At 40.6% G+C, this 19,214-nt stretch overlaps 2 protein-coding genes across 2 annotated transcripts in view; both read left to right on the plus strand.

Moving 5' to 3' along the window:
- Positions 1–1,091: 1,091 nt before the first annotated feature.
- LOC117206485 (major facilitator superfamily domain-containing protein 12-like) lies at positions 1,092–6,828 on the plus strand. The gene is made up of 7 exons (XM_033445873.1): positions 1,092–1,967; positions 4,255–4,569; positions 4,850–5,132; positions 5,203–5,317; positions 5,707–6,075; positions 6,171–6,424; positions 6,529–6,828. Exons 2-7 carry the CDS (start codon positions 4,383–4,385, stop codon positions 6,647–6,649), a joined length of 1,329 nt encoding a protein of 442 aa, XP_033301764.1. The 5' UTR covers positions 1,092–1,967; positions 4,255–4,382; the 3' UTR covers positions 6,650–6,828.
- A 75-nt stretch (positions 6,829–6,903) lies between these two features.
- Positions 6,904–19,214, plus strand: part of LOC117206482 (insulin-like peptide receptor) — a 108,092-nt gene continuing 95,781 nt past the window's right edge. The window contains exon 1 of the mRNA XM_033445862.1: positions 6,904–7,997. The gene's annotated coding sequence lies outside the window, so the exon portion shown is untranslated. The remainder of the gene's footprint in view (positions 7,998–19,214) is intronic.

Genomic DNA, 19,214 nt, shown 5'->3' on the forward strand with positions numbered 1-19,214 from the left:
ATACCAACTCTATTAAAGTAGTTCTCGTTGTCTGTGCCGCTTGCCGGTGAATGAACTCTCAGGCTGTGTAAAGCTTGCTAGACCACCTAACTGAGAAACCGTACAAGAACTTGTCCAGAATCGATTTCTCTGCACGCGTTCTCATTCGCGTTTCTCTCGCGAGATCGGATTACACAGCCTTTCTTGTCTACTTATGGGACATTTTTACACTCCCCTATGTATACTACGCACACATTAATTGCGACTATGCACCGAATCGCAGATCTACGTCGTCCGACTCGGAATACCTTCTCGGCTGGCCTGGTTGTATCTTTTTAATGAAACTTAACGCACCGACGTCCACCCTATCTTGTGTATATATGTGTATATATATATATAGCTGCCCGATAAAGGGTCTCAAATTATAATTATCTACACATGTTGGAACAAACCACATAGAATAGCTCTTTATTTAGAACTGTGTCAATGATCTTCTATAACTTTTCAATTACCTGTGCTAGTTTAATATTTTATATATAATATTTCTAGTATATCTTGAAGTCCCTCTAGTTCAAACTATTGGCCACTGAACCTTAATTCTTTTAATAATGTGTGTATTCTTCGATACATACAGTACCATTCATAAGTTATGGAAACTTATACACTTAGTAAAATTAAAATGTTAATAAATAGTATACTTATAATAGATGTAAAATTGTTAGATTCATAACAAAAAGGACCCTCGTCAAATTTCCATCTCATAGAAATTATGTAATATGAAGAGTATTTTGTTAAACAAAACGGAACGTATTGAATAGGAATGAAGGCAAACACGAACAAGTATCGTTTACGTTATGGGTCTTTTAATTATACAATTGTATTGATACTCATCGATGTATTATAAGGAAAATTAAATCGCGCTATATTTTGGAGATTTTATTAATAAAACTTATGTTTAAAATGATTATAAAGTATCCCGTGCGAACAAGAAGTATACATCTATTATTTAATTATTATATATATTCATAATACTTCGTGCCTCGCTAATGGATTTTCATTTATAATCTCGAGAGATATTTTTCGCTCGATAAGATAATAGCTATCGGAAGGTGGTAATGCGTTATTATAATCGTGTCGTCGATTAAACGATAATCTTCAGGCCGTGAAGCGGGAAACGGCGCACGTTTGAAAGTTCAGTCGCTCAGGTAGTCACGTCGTGGATAGTCGCGTGTTTCGCTCACGGCCGCGGATGGAATGCGTGTTTAAATGAACCGGCTCGTCAGCGCACGTACCGAAGATTAGCCCGTTCCGCTTCGTAGTTGCAACGACGAAGCACGTACGTTTCTTCCTCCAAATATAATTCTACGTGTAAATCTGCCAATCCGTGATCCTTTTAAGAATTCTTTCGAATTCCACACTCGCGAGTTAAAGTGTGTAGCGTTCGCTGAAAGTTTGATCGCACGTTCAGCGCGTTCTAAACGATCGATACGCGACAGGAAAAACGGAAGAGGCAAAATAATCGCGAAAAACAAATACGATCTCATCCGGTAGCAACGTAGAGCTGCCGAGGAATTCGATACGGTGACATGTAATCGTGAAACGTTTTGTGGACATTTTTACTACGATTCGTCAACGATTCCATGCTCCTCCACGGAGATATCCGTGTTTCTTGCGGCCGATCGACCGACTAACAAGCTTTCCACGCGTGTTTCTTCCAAGTGCATAGCCTTAAGCGGAAATTGTGACCACGAATTGATTCGCGGGTGAAAGGAAGGCCGATCAAAACCACTTCCTTAAAAATATTGGATCTCCGTGAAAAATAAGTTCTTTTGCGGTTTTTGTCGCGTTCAGACCTTGTTAATGACAGACTCTGCTTACACAGCGTTCGGATATTGCTGAGTTTCGATATTCATGCGCGTCTTGTGGCTTCCGGCGTCGTCGCATTAAATAGATCAACAGCGCTTGAATGGAAGTAGCAACAAGCAAATGTAAGTTTCAATTCGAAGATGGAAGTTTCTGTTGAAGGACGTTAACGTCGTAATAGTTATGTTCTTATAGTTTGAACGTTAGATAACGAAGCAGAACTTTTGAATTACAAACACAGACGCGTGTGGATAAGAATAGTTGCAATTGTAAATACAAAGTTGTATCGTGATATGTATTCAGAACTAATTGGAAATCATTAAATACGTTCCTTTTTATTTCGAAGCTGGCAAGATGATTGTACGACACAATTATTGCGTTCCCATGGCATAAGTATAATCAAATTATCCCATTTCATCACCGCAGAGAGATGTAGGTAATTGTAGACAGCGTGTAACTTACACCGTTGAGTCATATATTGTATTAATATTCGATCCTATCGCCTTCCATTCTTTTTTACAATTGTAATCAATTACCATCATATACATTTGGGGCATTGAGAATGAAAATGAAGTAAGCTACGTTGTTTCTAGGTGTGAATTCATAGGATTAATTCAATCCGATAAGTTGTATTAGTTATAGAAAAGTGACGGAATTTATCTTTTTTCCAAATCAGACCCAGATAACATAACGAAATTAGTAATTGTATTGAATATTCTGCGCTCACGTCTATTTTATATAACGAGCTGCTCAGTTTGTTGAGTGTATGTACATACGCTTCTCGCTAAAAAGATAGCCCAGGTGTGCTATCTTTAATTTCCCAATGACGCGTGTAAAGTTTTTCGTTTGTAACGTATAATATCAAAACATTATGAGCTCGGAATATGCGGTTCGTTGAAAATAATTAAAAATATTATGAGGTTTAATGTGTAACAAAAAAAATTGTTTCATTTTAAGAACGAAATGATAGCACGCTCTGTTAATATGTTTAGAAATCTATCAACGAGTAAAGATTACAGTACAATATTATATAAATTCGTAAATATGGGACGCGGAAGAAAATCAGACGAGTCTGAAAAAAAGCAAATTCTTGAACTGAAGCAGCAACAGTTATCAGTAGGAAAAATATCGAAAGTAATAAGTCGAAAGAGGAAGTTGCAATACACAATTTCTTAATAAATGTTGAAGATTATGGCAAAAAAAAGTAATGGTCGACCGTCATTGTTATCCGATCGTGATAAGACCAATTTTGCGTGTAGTTACTAACTCGCAGTTAACGCAAACAATTAACAAAGCAAATAATGGAAAGTCTAGTGTTAGTGCCAGTGTTTCGAGCGTTCGTCGAGTTCTACTATCCTGCAAAAATATTAAGAGGCCAAAATCGAAAAAGAAACCTTCGTTAACAAGGAAACACAAAGTAGAACGTTTGCGCTGTGCAAAAGAAAGAGTGCATTGGAAAAAGAAATGGGAAAGGGTACTATTTTTTAGACGAAAAATCCTCATCCTTACTACGTACCCTCGATAGCCTTAAGGACCCATCATAAATCTCAGGAATTTGCTAGCTAAGGTCCTTCAGATCGAACAAACGTCTTTTTACTGAATCGTTTCTAAAGCTTATTGTTTACTACGGGAAGACGCGAGAAAGTTGATTTTTCCTAAAATTCTAAGACTCTTTCTACTCCACCAACCAATTTTATCCAATCAGAAACAGCGTCTATTGTCCTCACTTTCCTAACGAAAATTGTCATCAACAAATCCGATGGTCCTTTGCGTTAGAACATCAATCACTAGCTTTCCTCCGACACAGCATCGTCACTTTACCTTACTTATTCTTCATCGTTAGAATAGTCAATATGTCATTGCCGGGTTTCTATCCTTAAATCAATCACTTACTTAACTTACACAGACGCATCAGTGTAATTATCTTCTTTACAAAGTTGTTGGAATAAATATTAATTTATACCTGTTAATTCAGTGTAACCTCAATTGAACCACCCCTATTATCGTAACAGAAATCAGGGGATCGATCGGTTCGTCGATTATCTAATCGTAACGGGAATTTACGACTCCCGTTGACGTGCTTTCTCTCGATCGCGTCTCTCCGCGAATGATCGAACAAACAATTGTTTTCTTATTGTACATGTGCTACCGCTTCGTTCTTAAAACAAAGCAATTTTTTTTTGTTACACACTAAACCTCATAATATTTTTAATTATTTTCAACGAACCGCATATTCCGAGCTCATGATGTTTTGATATTATACGTTACAGACGAAAAACTTTACACGCGTCATTGAGAAATTAAAGATAGCACAGCTGAGCTATCTTCTTGGCGAGGAGTGTACATAAAGATTCAATTCGGGTATTTCATATTTGGAATGAAACGTTCGAACGAACATTATTTAATTTGCAGAGGGATACGTACGAAAAATGGAGAGCTCTTTGTGTGATTTCAACGAATTCACTTGAAGCGCGAACACACTGAAAGTTTCTTTGTCTTTGGAATCGTGTGAAGCTCGTCGATTTCGAATTTTTACGAAAATGGAAAACATGGAGGAGCGGTTTCCGTTGTTGGAGAGGAAACTAAGTACCTCGACGAAAATCGCTTATGCTTTCGGACACATTTTCAACGACCTTACTGCCGCCATGTGGTTCTCCTACACCCTTATCTATTTTCAAAGGGTGGCCCTGCTGGAACCGATCGTTGCTGGTGCTCTCTTACTTCTAGGTAAACGATTATTAAATTTTTAATTCGGAAAAACCATACGAAGAGGATGTTAAAAAAATTAAAGAGCTCATAACAGAAACGTCTCTCTAGTAATTATCTTTAAAGCTTGTTTCACAAGTTTCAAGTTTTCTCAACAAAATCTTTAAAGATTTGAAGGAAAAGTCAGCGAAAAAAGTCACATCGACAAATTTGAGAAGCCAAAGTCGAAAATTGAAATCTAAAAGGTTTTATCGAAATAATCTTGTCCCGAACGTTACAGCAGATTTTCTTTATTTTCAAGGCCAAATCGTGGATGCCTTCATGACTCCCATCTTCGGAATACTCGTCGATCAGTACCTAAAGAAGAAGATTTGGCACATAATCGGCTCGGTGATGGTCACGCTGTCGTTTCCAGTGATCTTCGGCGGCTTTAGTAAACCGTCAAACACGAGTATCATGCTCGTCTACGTGCTCAGCATCGCTGTATTTCAAACTGGCTGGGCGGCCGTACAGATATCGCATTTGTCCATGATCCCAACGTTAACGAATTCACTGCTGGCACGAGCAGATTTAACTGCAATAAGGTAACTTTAACGTAGTCCTATGCAATCTTTTCTCGTTATTTATAGAGACTGTGTACGTTATGGGGTACAGGTATTCCGCTCAAGTTGGAGCAGCCGTTGCGGTGTTCGCCGTTACGTGGATTGTTCTACCCACGAACGAAGAAGCGATGGTGCGATTGGCTGAACAGGATAGTTATAAATTTAGAGTGAGTAGTTCGAATTAAACTTATCGAAAACTGTCTAAATTACGCGTATCTCGTCGACAGGAATATATTGGACGGAAATATATGTTCCGTGTTATCGTCGTACGCTCTTAATCGCCCTTCGAGCAAAAAATTTCTAATGGAGAGAGCAGGGCTAAAACCTTTCTCCGTCCTTTGTGTAATTTTCGAACGAATAGTTTCTATCGTTAGGCGATTTCTTAAGTTCGAGAAAAGTAGAAAAGAATCCCTACTCGCGCGTCTGATATCTGACCTTAATTTTACTGAATGTTTATATGTACAACGTAGTATAATAATTATAAATATAAATGGAATCTGTGCAGGAGATAATTTGAACGAGATACGAAAGTATTAACGAACATCTTCCTTTTCAGGATATCGTGTTGACTTTAACATCGATCGGTCTGGTGGCTACTACGCTCTTCCACGTATTTCTAAAAGGGAACCTCTTAGAGAATTCCTATTTGCACAAAGGAAATATAGAAGAAGCTAGAAGGTTATTCGATAATTCGCAAAACGATCGAAACTCCTGGGTCGGTACGTCAATTTTGTTAAGAGTGGCTATGTTGTACGTAGCCAGTAGACTCTTCATTACGTTGGCCACCGTGTATTTGCCACTATACATAGAGGAAACCGATGTTAATGGAAAACAGGCACTAGCTACCGTTCCCTTGGTCTCCTACGTATCTTCGTTTATCGCTGCTTTGTTATTAAAATATATTAATAAATCATGCGGGACAAAGGTGTGTATATTACACTAAAATGCACTTACTATTGCTACTATAGAATAATTAAGCAGCAAGTATCATTGTAAAGAGAATATTTTACTGTTATTCAGGTATGTTATTTATTGGGCACTTTAATTGGAATACTTTCTGCAGTAATTACGGAATATGGAGGAAGTTCAGCGGCAGTTATATACACTGTCGCAATTCTAATTGGAAGTGGAAGCTCGATTACAATGGTTACGGCCTTAAGTGTGACTGCAGAGATAATTGGTCCACGAACGGAACGAAGCGCTATTGTCTATTCGATCGTGACTTTCCTTGATAAAGTGGTTACAGGATTGGTTGTCATTTTTATTGAGAGATGGTGAGAGAATTGATATTTTTCAGACTGATTTTTTCCAAGTATCGGAATTAGGCATCGCAATCGTGTATCAAAAACATAAAACTATTTTATCGCACTCCTTTTAGGAGGTGCACGCAACCGGAGCTTTGTCCAAATTACAACAGAGACACCTTGGCCCTTGTTTGCGTTCTCTCCATGTCTTTGGGGCTCGTCACGCTATTTTCTGTTTCACGATGTTTAACTTAAAGATGTTGATAAGAATTTCATAAGACAGCAAAGATCGTTTCTACTCCTGTGATCCTCATAAGTCTTATCTTATAACCAAAAGTCATTTCATTTTCATATTTGCCTACCTTCACGCAAAGAAACGTACTGCCAATGAAATTTTTGCGATAAAGCTGTATAACACGTTATTAAAAAAAAAAATAAAAAAAAAAAAAGAAGTCCTTATACGTAATGCGAATCTGAAATCGACTTGAATTTTCCCGCTAATTATTTACTCGTGCGATAACGTATACATATGGAGTCGTCTTTATCGATACAGCTGCTATTTCTATAGATTCTCGTACAGATGTCGTCGCAAGGGTGCGGCATGCCCTTGGAAATTTCCAACAAAACGGACCGGCGTGGTGGCAACGCGAGGGTACGATGACCTGCTTGATTTACGCGTTACGTGGCGAATCGTGGTTGCGTTATAGAACGTAAGGCGAGATCCGTTGAATTCTGTTTGGCCGTTATGCCTCGTCGGAGCATATAGCACGGTTATGGTATGGACCCAACGATAGAGTTTGAGCAAGGTTCGGGAAAGGGGAGGGGGCAGAGACGAACAAGCGAGCTAATCTCAGGAAGAGAGACGGAGAGGTCGAGGAAAACGAGAACGAGCGAAAGTTGGAGCGAGAGGGAGATAGCGTGCGCGCGAGCTGTCTCTCTGTAGAAAGAGAGAGAGAGATAGGAAACGAAAGAGGGACCGAGAGAGGAAGGTAGAGCGAGAGAGGGAGGTTCGCAGTGGAACAGCGGCGCCTTGGTGGACCACGAGGCAACGACAAACGGCGCATACATCGCCTCGTGCGAACATGGCCCGGAAGGTGCGCGCGAGGCTACTGCGCAGAGTCTTGTTTTGCTCGGCGGGACGAGGGGAATACGGAGGCGGACGCGCGTTCACGGGGCATGGCGTGGTGCGCGTTCTAGTAAACAACTTGTGTGCGACTCATGCGGGGAATCTGCGTCCCGAGTAATCGTGATTTTTCTGGTGAACAAACGCGATACGCCGGCTCAGAATGAATAGCACTGCACGCGGATAGATCGTTCGCCGTGTGTCTCGCGAAACACGGTCGCGTACGTGGTATTTTAGTGCGGTTTAACCAAGTTCGTCGGTCTCTCTGAGAACTCGACCGCGGACAACCTCGTGTGTTCCTCTCTCTCTGTGCGTATGTGTTTACGTGTGTAGTGACTGATACGCGTGTTTACATAGAACAAGTGTTCCCGGTGTTGACCGATATCCAGTGTCATCAATCGACTTTCGATCAGTCTACGAAGTCGAAGACGTTTCTCGCCGGCGAGCATCCAGGATTCACCTTTGTTCCACGTTGACACGGTAAGTGAATTTCATGGTATTTTCTTTCATAAAACGCATGGCCACACGAGTCGTTGGATTTCGGTCACGGCGTCGTCGTATTTATCCAACAACGCGGCCTACGTTGTATTTTACGAGCAGCACAGAATCGAGCTAAATAGCGAATTCGGAAGACGCGTGTTCCTTATCGTCTACCGCCAATGCCTTTTGTGTTCAATGGAAGCTCGGTATTCGAGTCCTCGTTTCACCAGGACTCTTTCCTCCTGCACGAATGCGCGCCATATACACAGGACAGTCGAATCGAGCATTCACTTTGAACGCCGCTTTCGATTCTCATTGATCGTCTGTTTAGTAGTCGCTGTCAGTGGTCTGGTCACTCTAGTCGGTTGGACTCGCGGCGCGCGTTCCACCGTTTCTCCCGTCTAACGCGGTAAATAAACGAACGCATAAACGAAAGCATCGGAGGCGTAGCGAACGGACGCTAGTAAACGCTTACGAATAAAGATGTAAAAGGAAGTGCGCGATCGTTTACCTCGGATGTTGCATGACATACCATCGATTATAGATATATCGTTCGTCTGTCGAGTTTCCTCTAAGGCTGGATAAAGATCGATTCGGCCAAGCGCGCTGAACGAATCGGATGGTTTCGCGTTCGAGTGTGTCCAAACGATATCAATGGTCTGTGTGATACTGGCGTCGACAAATGTGAAAATCGTGCGCATATGTACTTGCAGCGTGTTGTCTTCGTGGGGTGAGTAGGGGAATCAGGGTGTAAAAATGGCTCGGCGAGAGGAACAGGGGGAGAATAAGATAGACAGAGAGAAACAGAAGAAATGGAGTCTAGCCAAGGGAGCGAGAAGGAAGGAAATAAAACAGTGGCGCACGAGAGTTGGTCGGAGAGATCGGGAGCGGTGTGAAACACGCGATCGGAGCCGATGTTGATCGCCCTCCTGCTAGTTCCTCTGTAAAAGGTCCTCGGAACGTCAATAGGCAGAGTAGCGCGGCTATATCGCGTTCTACGTTATTTCTCTCTTTAGTCACTGACCTCGCGGCTGCTCGGCCAACCTCGTTTCGTCGCCACTCTCGCCTCCTTGTTTACCGCTCTCGACCGATTCCAACTCGACCTCCACTCGGAAGCTTCCTCTCAGCTTCTGCCCGTTTCTCCTTCTGCCTACCGTGTCTCTAAAAAAATTCAAGTGTTTGCACCAATAAGAAGCCAGGTCTAATATTTCAGTCGTTCAGAGGCAATCATTGATCAACACCATAATTCGGATAATATTTATATTTGTGAATAACCGAAGAAATGGAACCTAAACGAAGATTTCTTTCATCTACCGAATATCGTAATGGATATTTTACTTTCGGTGTTTTATACGTGTGTTATGTTGTATTCCGTGTATTTTTGTATCTTCGATTTTGCCGTAAGTGCGTCAATATCCACGCTAGAGGAATTTATTATCGAAATTAAACTCTCACAGGGAAAGATGGTGACAAATTCGTATTCGATAATTTTTTGATTTTAATGTCGGCTAGATATTGAAAGGAGAAAGGTACAGCTTCTATGTTTAGAAGTGCAAACGTTTGTTACTACGAATATTCGAGAACTATAAATTATAGCACGTTCGAGGAAGTTATTCGATTTGAGTGAACTTTTGTTGCTTCTGCTTTATTGGAACAGCTTCTTCAATTGCTCTTTTTCGACGATTCTTTCTAAACTTCCTTCCCTCTTCACGATTTCACGTATCTGTACATATCTATAACAAGTTTAACAGGAACAACATGTTTATTTGGAAATAGAGATTAGGCGAGTGAGTCAGTTTAGAGTTTGTCGAATAAATAAATAACACCAATATCAAATAGCTATGAAAATGACGCGAATTTCCGAACCTATTCCCTGTTTTCGTTGGTTGTTTACACTCTCGTTAAACTGATTTAGATTCACTGCGACAAAATGCAGCTTCTACGAGCTCGAATGGTAAACGAAACGACGAGTGTGTCTGACGGTCGAGGACATCTACAGAGACGATGATGCTGTTTTCGCCGTAGATTTGGATAAACGTTTGAAACGTCCTAAATCCTAGTACAAGATCAGTCGCTGAGAGAACATTATATTTGAAATCGTGGATTATTTGTATAAAGCTACATAAAATAACCGCGTCCTATCATAAATCGTTCTTCGCTTCTTCCAGGGAAACAATTTATGTAGTTACAAAGACTCGATTCTCGGAGTGTTTCGAGATTGGCTCGGCGACAAAGAGCAACGAGTTCTTTTACGCACGACCGACAACACCCTGAAAAAGCGACGAAGATCGAGACAACTTCGTTCGAAGACGACAAAGATGACGATGTTTACATCTGGACGGCCTTGGTTGTACCGGGTTATTGTAATCGAATATACAGGCTTCTCGATGCTCTGATACATACTTACTTACTTACACACCATGGCGCGAGAAAATATTCCTCCTGTGAAACGATTTATGCGTTACTTAGTTCCCAGAATCATTCGTTCTCTGACATTTCAGAAAAGGATATGGATTTCTCGAAACTATTTCTCGAATATCTTTCTTTCTTTCTTTTTTTTCCTCTCTCGACTTCAATGATTTCCATCGAATTGATATTAGCCGATAATATATTACCAAATTAATATTACATAATGGAAGGAATTTCCTACGTTTATAAGCAGAAATTATCTACATTTTTGTAAAAATTATGATTGTCAAACTGCCAATGTGGAATACGTTTCACTGTTTACTAAAACCGGACGTATCAGTCGCAGAAATATATACTGCTAGTAACGAATCAAATAGTTTAAGTGCTCGATATTACAATGACTTTCAAAATTGTCGCAGCACCCTTTCAAATTGAATAATTTCTTTAAAATTGGGCTTTTTTTCGACGAGCTAGTAGAATTCGTTTGCTATATGATATATCAAAAGAGAGAGAAAAAAAAAGAAAAAATTGAAATTGGTCGGAATCGAGAAGAAAGAATTAAAGGTCAGATTTTTTGCCTTTTTTAATCTACGCTTGTAACGAAAATATAAACAACACATTTTCAACATTTATATCAGTTATATGTATATATGCTGTGAATTTCACTGAGATAGGCGGATGCGGAAACAAGCGATAGCCATCGAAAGATGTAGATTTTAGACCGAAGGTTGTGAAAAGTGTGTTTTATATCATTTTTTTTACCGTTTGTAGCTCCTGCTAAGGTTAATGGATTTCGATGAAATTTTTACCACGTACACGCGTAACCGATATAAACCTTCGAACTGTGTTGTTTAAATTTTCCTTACACACGCAGATAAAAGGCTGAGAAAAGCGATCATTATTTTTCCCGCCATTCCGATCAATCGCAATGTTTTTAAAATTTGCTTTAAATCTGCATCTAGTGAATTAATGCTGCTAGTTTCTCGAAAAATTCAAAGTCGTTTGATTCAATTTAAAAATGTCGGTTTCAAAAGTCACTGTAATAAAATTAATGTTTTCCTTGTCTGTTTCTGTAGCGTCTATCGATTACTTCGATCAATTTTAATATTTCTTACTTCGTTTCATGCATGGTATGAACCATTTTCCAACACACATTCAGATACTCTGCATACTCCTTGGTGTTCCCCATACGAATAATTTGTATTCGTAAAATATATTCGTTTGTACATTGCGATAAAATTTATGCACTATCACTATCAGATGAATCAGAGTACACGGAAGAAGTTGTTCGTAATCGAATTTGGCAAATTACAAGTAAATTAGTCAGCTGGAACCAATGTGTCATTGAATCGAGCGAATTGCATCTTTCTTATCCTCGGAAGAACGAAATTTTCGCTCTTTTCACAGCAACAAAATGAACCGTGCTCGGAAAGCAGAATTTTTATTGTCGTTCGTGGCGTGTACGTACGTGGCTCAATCGGTTGCGTAACAACGTATTCGCGTACGCGTCGCAAACAAAATTTTTATTGCGTTCGTCGCTACCACCTCGCTTTTAACATTCTGCGTCGCAGTGCCGACTGTGACTCTATTTTCTCGGGCTTGCGTAAGAAAACGTAAACCCAAGCGCGGCCACGCTCGATTCGCTGTCGTAAATAACGATCCTCCAATGTTTCTGGCCGCTTCGACACCGCAAAAGCCGTTGACGTCACGATGTGACCGTCAACGACGCTCTATTCGCGTCGCGACGTCCCTCTATTCGGTAAAAATCGGACTTCCAGCCTATAGGTCCAGCGAGACCCGTAAAGTCTTGCCGTGTACGAACGTACTATGTCAGTGCATGTGTAAAATGTCGTTTGTTCGATGTTTTAATTTATTAATTATCAATTATCATGATCGCATTAAAAGCAAGAAAAAGAAAATTACTATAAATCATGTTATGTCGAGCGTTAAGGAGATTGCGTTTACGCAAGTGTTATAAAGCAAGGAGCTGTGATTTGTCTTAAATTATTTACGCAATGTATAACGTTCATTGATTGTTTCTACTTTAATAGGTTATATCTGCTTTAATAGTTTGTTTTATTCATCGATATTTGTAAATTCAAACTACCTTTCCTTATCTGTCGAGAATGTCTAAATAAACATGAACGTAAATGAACTGTCTCTACGTTGACATGCTCGGGTTAACTGAGTTATATTAATAATGAATGCGAGGAAAAAAGGTGGGATTACAAATTATACAGTGGATAGTTAACGTATAGTATAAATCATCGCATAATGGTGTATATTACCGCGATCCTGGTACAACATAGAACGTCGTCTTAACGCGTAGGCACCAAATCATAAATATTAGAGTTGTCCATAACTGCTTTCTTGTAGGAGAACGAAAAAAAAACCTCTGGCATTTTTCATTTCTCTTCGGTAAATTAACATTTTTTTTTTTTTTTGTACAAAATATCCATCACTCTAACTAAATCTGTAATTACAGAATTAATTAATTAAAATACGAAGTTCGTTTGATTACAAGCCAGAACATAGATCGTTTAATATCAATTAATATCAAATTGATATGAATATTCCACCATGCTGTAATACATACTAGTTTCTGATTACACAAATGCGTTTTAATTAAAAAGTCGACCAATTTCACAAAGATCATTTTCGTCGCCAACTCTTTAATTATATATTTCGAAATACGTACTTCGTTAAAATTTGCTTTTTATTATATCGACAGATACGGGTCACAGGTTATTTAAACATTATGTAAAAGGGGATCACGTTACGAAAAAAGAAAAGGAAAGAAAAATTGGTGAACACTGCGCTAGAATCTGTCGGACGTGCCCAGTCTATCTTTTTCGTAACAATCTCAACTGGCGTTTCCGCTCTCGGGGATCACTGTCAACGCGCAATTATCCGTATTCTTATCGCGAACACGCGCCTTCTCTACAGTCTAGCTTTGTCACTATTTTACACGTGCTGCTCGCGTACCAACGCCAGAGTTGCGTGCCAGTGAATCTTTATGAATAGTAGTTGGTCATTCAATTGCAAACCCAGAAAAACCGGCGAATACTATAAAGTTTACTTACTAAAGAATTTTAAACAGTCAGCCTACGAGTCCACGTGTCTTTAGTCGGTGTGAGTGTTCTATGGGCGAAGGTCGTGTTGTAGCAATCGCGAACATTATCGCACAAGTATTCGATTTCGAGGATAGTTGCTTGATGCGCGTTTTAATCCCACGGGAGCAGCTGATGACAGCAACTCCTGGCTTTCATACAACTTTGTATATATCGTAGTATTTAAATCGTTTTGTTATTTCCAAGTTCGCGCTACTTTTTGAAAGACGATCAGTCAGATGTTGCCTCCTTCGCTAAACAGAGATCAGTGGACTGCGGATGTTTGTGCAAGTTCATGTTTTTATCAACACGGTTAAAAAGATAAAACCTGAAACCTAGAGATGTGTTCTATCATTTCTATCCTATGTATTTTTGGGTTCTATAAATTTCCCGTAAAATTAATAAACAAACATCTGCAGTTTACACATCATACATTGTAAAAATAATCATCTATAATAAGATACGTTCAAATCGAAATTGATATCTCTCGAAAGCTTCATATGGTAGACATTTTCGATATTACATTTGAACTTAAGACGAACGACGTGTGCCATTTGCAAAGTGGCGTTATCGATTCAAATAATACAACTGTGCAATAACCGAAGATCGCGTAAAATCCTCGTAACCTAGTGTCGAGCATACTTTGACCAAGTTTTTCAACGATTCCCTTCTTCGGCTTGCATTTTAAAAGATTATCATTGAAAAATCCAGACACAGTCTCTCACTTCCGCCGTTACGTCCGGCATCACCTTCGACGGTGTGAATTGATCGGCACTAATTAACTCAATGGCGTGTTGGCTGAGAACAACCAGCTGCCCCCACCCTGTTGTCCCCATTACCGTGTGTACAAGGGGCGTTAATTAGCGCCACGTTGAATACGTGAACCGAGTATCAGTTCGTACGATTGTTTCTCCCCTTGCGAAGGGTCGTCCCAGGAGTTTTCACTCGATACGCCATAAGGCGTCCTTCGATCCCCTTCGTTTACTCGATCGCAGTTCGAGGCATGGCAATCGAGAAAGTCGAACCAAACCACGTTCGTACGTTCATTCTATCGTCGTATGCTTTTTGTAGAATGATACGTTGATTTTAATTCCTATTTAGAAGTACTAAAGTACCAAACAGAGAGTAGGATAATCTTTGGAAGCGATTAGGAAGTTATCGGAACTATCAAGAATTACAGGTTTCGTTGGAAATCTTTCGTACGCAAAGATAGACCGAGATTATAAAAAAAATAATTATTGGCACACGATATACATATCTATTTATCTATTTGTGCATTATTTTAATTATCCATTACTCCTATCTTAATATTCCCTCTCTACGTACATACATATTCTGGTTAATTCTGGATATGAAAGTAACATTTGAAGCTAATAGTCGGTCGCTATAGCACGAAAATAGATAAATATCGATATCGATACGCATGATTTCTCGCTTCGAAATTCTACGTTAAACAATCTCTGAAAACGTTAGAATTTGATCGTTTCGCGAAACTACAATAATCAAGATATAAGAAGCCGAGAATCGTAGCACGTTTGATTCATCGTGTTTCTTATATAACTCTTGCAAAAGGTTTCTTCAAATTTCTGTATCGTTATTCCAGCAGAATACGAAATCACAATCAGTCGATCGTTTCCTGGATAATTTAACCCAATTAGCACTCTACGAAACCAGGAAGTGTCTCGACATTTATGAAAGAAGGTATATTAGAAGGCTCTCAGCTGGTGGTCACGTATCGATGAAAACTGTAGGGATTCTGAATTCGAGACGCGTGATACGTACGGTTGTCGAAGAAGGGAGGGTCGCAACTAACAAAGGGTGGGTGGGAGGATAATGAGGAAAGAGGAGACGGAGGGTAAGAGCTAACAAACTGGTAAGGAAGAAAAAGAAGACAAAGAGAAGATGATGAAGCACGGAGAAGAAAGGCGAAGAAAGGAAGAGGGAATGGGTGCCCTTCCATGAATGCCGTTGCTCGACCACGTTAAGTATGCAAACTGTGACTATGTAAAGACGGTGCGCGGGAGCGTGAACCCGACGACGGTGGTGCTGGTTCCACCTTCCACGAACCACATTTCATTCGACCGTGCGTATAGTCTGCGCTCGATGGGAACACATCGCATTCCACGCGTGTACTCGCGTTGTCCCAAAAGCGTTCACACGGCCAGACACACAAGGGCACCCACGTTCTTCTCTCGCTTGTATACAACGCAGAGCCGTACATACTTGACACCGCCTTTTCCTTCTTCGACACCTCTTTTTTTTCACTTGTTGCGACTTCATGGCGTTAACGCGCCTATACTCTTCGGGGTTCTTCGCATATGTACAATGAGACCATACAACGGAAGTATCGTCGTTGTTACATACCGAGGAAGCTTTTTCCCTGAATTTCAGCGGTAAAAACGTTCGAATAGCTTCGGTTAATCGGCCCATATCTCGTTGGCCTAAAAACCCGTCTCGACCTATTTCCCCCGTTCCATCGAGCGTACACGTTATAGCGTTCGACGTTCGTGCCCCATTCGACGGGTGTTCGCTGGCTATTCCGCGACCAAACGTTCTCTTGGCGTGAATGGATAATTATTCGATCGAGCGAAGATCACTGTGAAATTAATCGAGTGCGAAACCGAGGCTATCGGGTTGCAGTATCATCAGAGGGAAAAAGAGAGACGAATATAAAGGTGGGTAAAGATAGAGACGGAGACTACCTAAAACTACGTCGTCCCGACGATGTAGCCATACTTACCTTTCTCCCGTGACGTTTCATCGACGTCGTCGCTTCTCTGTTTACGCGCGAACAGGGCCTCGACGGGTTACGCTACTTACACACAGGCTCGTCTCTTCAGCCTTGGCACATATAACCGACCGCCGACCGTGTTGGCGCGCGCGTGTACACGACCTATTGCCGTGTTCATACGTGCACGTGTATGATGTAGCCCGTGTGTGTCCTGATACGTAGGTGTACGCGTGTGCGTACGTATATGTGAAAAAATATAGAAGGGGAAGCCGAAGGGCGACGAATCGAGACAAATTCGGGCGAAGGGCATCGTCCGCGTGCGGAGTCCCGCGGCGTGGCGCGTCTTTTTTTCTTGCCCCTTCCAGCTCCGGTCCGCCACCTTCCGTCCGTATACCCCGTAAATTACGCAACGCGCAGAAGCGGCCGTTTGATTATTCGTCGCCGAATCGGCGCGCGGAATGTAGGCCGGCCGTTCTCTCCCAGCGCGCGTATACCGTACGCTGGCCATGGATTTTCGAGGAAATTATCGCCTGGGCCAGAGCACACGGTTAGAACTCTTGACCGAAACTCTCGAGTCTGGAAATTGCAAAATACCAAGCGGATCTCCAGGGTCGGAGAAATCCGAATTCCACGAACGATCGTGAGCTAAGAGGAAAAAGCCTTGGACGCGACACGGATACACCGAAGTGAGAGATAAGTTTCTTTTTCCTCGTTCGAAGTGTAGCGATCGAACGTTCGGACTCGATGAAACGGACCGAAAGCGAGAGTGTCGTCGTCGAAGGCACGCGTTCGCCGTATATATACGTAGTAGCATGCATCTGTCGTCTATTATTGCGCAGCAAAGTGCGCTCGAGTTAACGCGAGTCCACTCGATTTGGCCGAGGCGATGATCGTACGCCTTCTAGACGGGGTGAGATAGAAAAAGAAAGATATAGCACGAGTAACGCGTGCTAGTCGCGCTTACATATGTACGCGGTGACGATGCGTACGACGTACAAACCCGTTCATAAATTAGGACACTCACAGAAAATGAGGTTATTCTCATCGTTGTCGAACGATTAGAAAACTGTCCAAGTATTTTACATAATTTCGCTTTTACATAATTCAACGAGTATTAATTATTGAAATTTTACGATTCACAGGCTGCAAATTATGAGTATCAGTAATAATTGCCTTTACGTAACATTAACGAGTTTAGTAGGAAGGCAAATGGAGTTTTAAAAGTATATTTTACAAGTTACAGATCGGATATTTATCTTATTTCATTTAAAATTGTATACACACATACACACACACACACACACACATAAAAGAGAAGTTTATACTCTGCATACATTTGTAGCTTGTTAATTCACTGATGTTATTAATTGGTAAGTTATGACCATAACTTAGGAAATACTATAATTTCTACATCACTGTTATTCTTTTAAATAATATTAACAAATTTCGCTTATTACACAATGGGTATATAAGATCACATCCTTGATGAATATGAAATTGTAATCGATTAACCAACACGAGAATGTATATGGCATACAACGTTACAGGACGTACCGAGCATCCGGCGTTTCTTCGCACGCTCGCTGCGTCGTGTTCTCGCGTTCACAAACGGTAGACTCGTGTTGGTTCCACCCACGTCGCGCTTAGAACCGTACGATAGAAATCTAGATCAGCCGTGGAAAACATCAGACGTTCTACATTTTCTCGAGGCACGCGTGTTTATCGTTCGTGCGATCGTCCAACGCCGGAACAAAACGCGACTTTTCTTCACCTTTTCTTTACTTTCCTTTTTTATACTTTACCCTTTCGTCCGATAACCATGAATCGCTGTCCATTCTTCGCGAAACAATTAACCTGTTCGTTCTGCTCGTAGTTATCGATTATCGATGCCTCGACGGCGTATGACGTTTCCTCCGTTATTAATATCGTCCGACGGAAAAGAGGATCGCTAGAGACAGAGAGGAACAGAGAAACGGGATGCTACGACGAGTAGGAAATCGGTAAGCACGAGAATAGTGCACGAGATATATAATTTTACCGAGCAAACTCTGTATCGGCGTTTCCGAGACGAAATGGCACCGTTATTTCACTTGTGACTATTTCTGTCGCGAATATGAACCAGAAGGGACCGCGGCATCTTCGGGGAATCGTTGATGCATCGAGACGCGCGAAATAGTTCGCAAAGTTTTTAGTTTACCGTTGAAATACGTCGATACATAGCGAGAATCGAAGCGCAGTTCGTCGAGGACAGGGTCATTTTTGTGAATCCAACGGGGCGGGTGGAACAGAAAGGAAAGTCAATCACTAAGAGAGAATCATGGGAAATGTCAAAGTTATTCTTGTACTCCTTGTTAGAAAAGCAGAGAAAAGTAATAAACACTGTTTTCCAAATTCATCTTAGAATTCACCATTATTTGTATCGTCATGTTGTCTGATGAATGCATTTATGGAGCACGTCATCGCTTCTTAAGAATTGGATGTTAATTTAATTCAATTCAATTTAATTCAATTTATTAATTAAACGGGAGAAAAACACTTCTAAAAAAAGGTGATATACGATAGGAGAAAGAGAGCTAGTGCTCCGTCCGGGTTAGCTGAAGCTTTTCGTAGCCTTTCTTTCCGAGGTTGCTGGTTGAGGTGGAAAAATGTTGATATTACTGCACAAAGCGTTGCCGAGTTGACATATAAGGGCAATAGTATTTATACGGCTAAATATAAATTAATCGTGTAGTTACCCAATAAAATGAAGCTCGATTACTTTAAAATTGCGTATGATTCACCCTGTGTATTTTATATATTCCTTATATATTTATATATCTCCCTTTTATTTCTTTTTTTTTTTTGTTGTACCGTTTCGTATGTCAATCGGTTATATCGAGAAGTTTATCCCGCGAATGAATAAATAAATATATCTCTTACAAGAATCGTTTAAATTTCAAAAAACTGAGTTGAAATATAACAGTATCG

The sequence above is a fragment of the Bombus bifarius genome, unplaced genomic scaffold (genome assembly GCF_011952205.1).
Source record: "Bombus bifarius isolate JDL3187 unplaced genomic scaffold, Bbif_JDL3187 scf7180000008008, whole genome shotgun sequence".
In the NCBI taxonomy this organism is placed as follows: domain Eukaryota; kingdom Metazoa; phylum Arthropoda; class Insecta; order Hymenoptera; family Apidae; genus Bombus; species Bombus bifarius.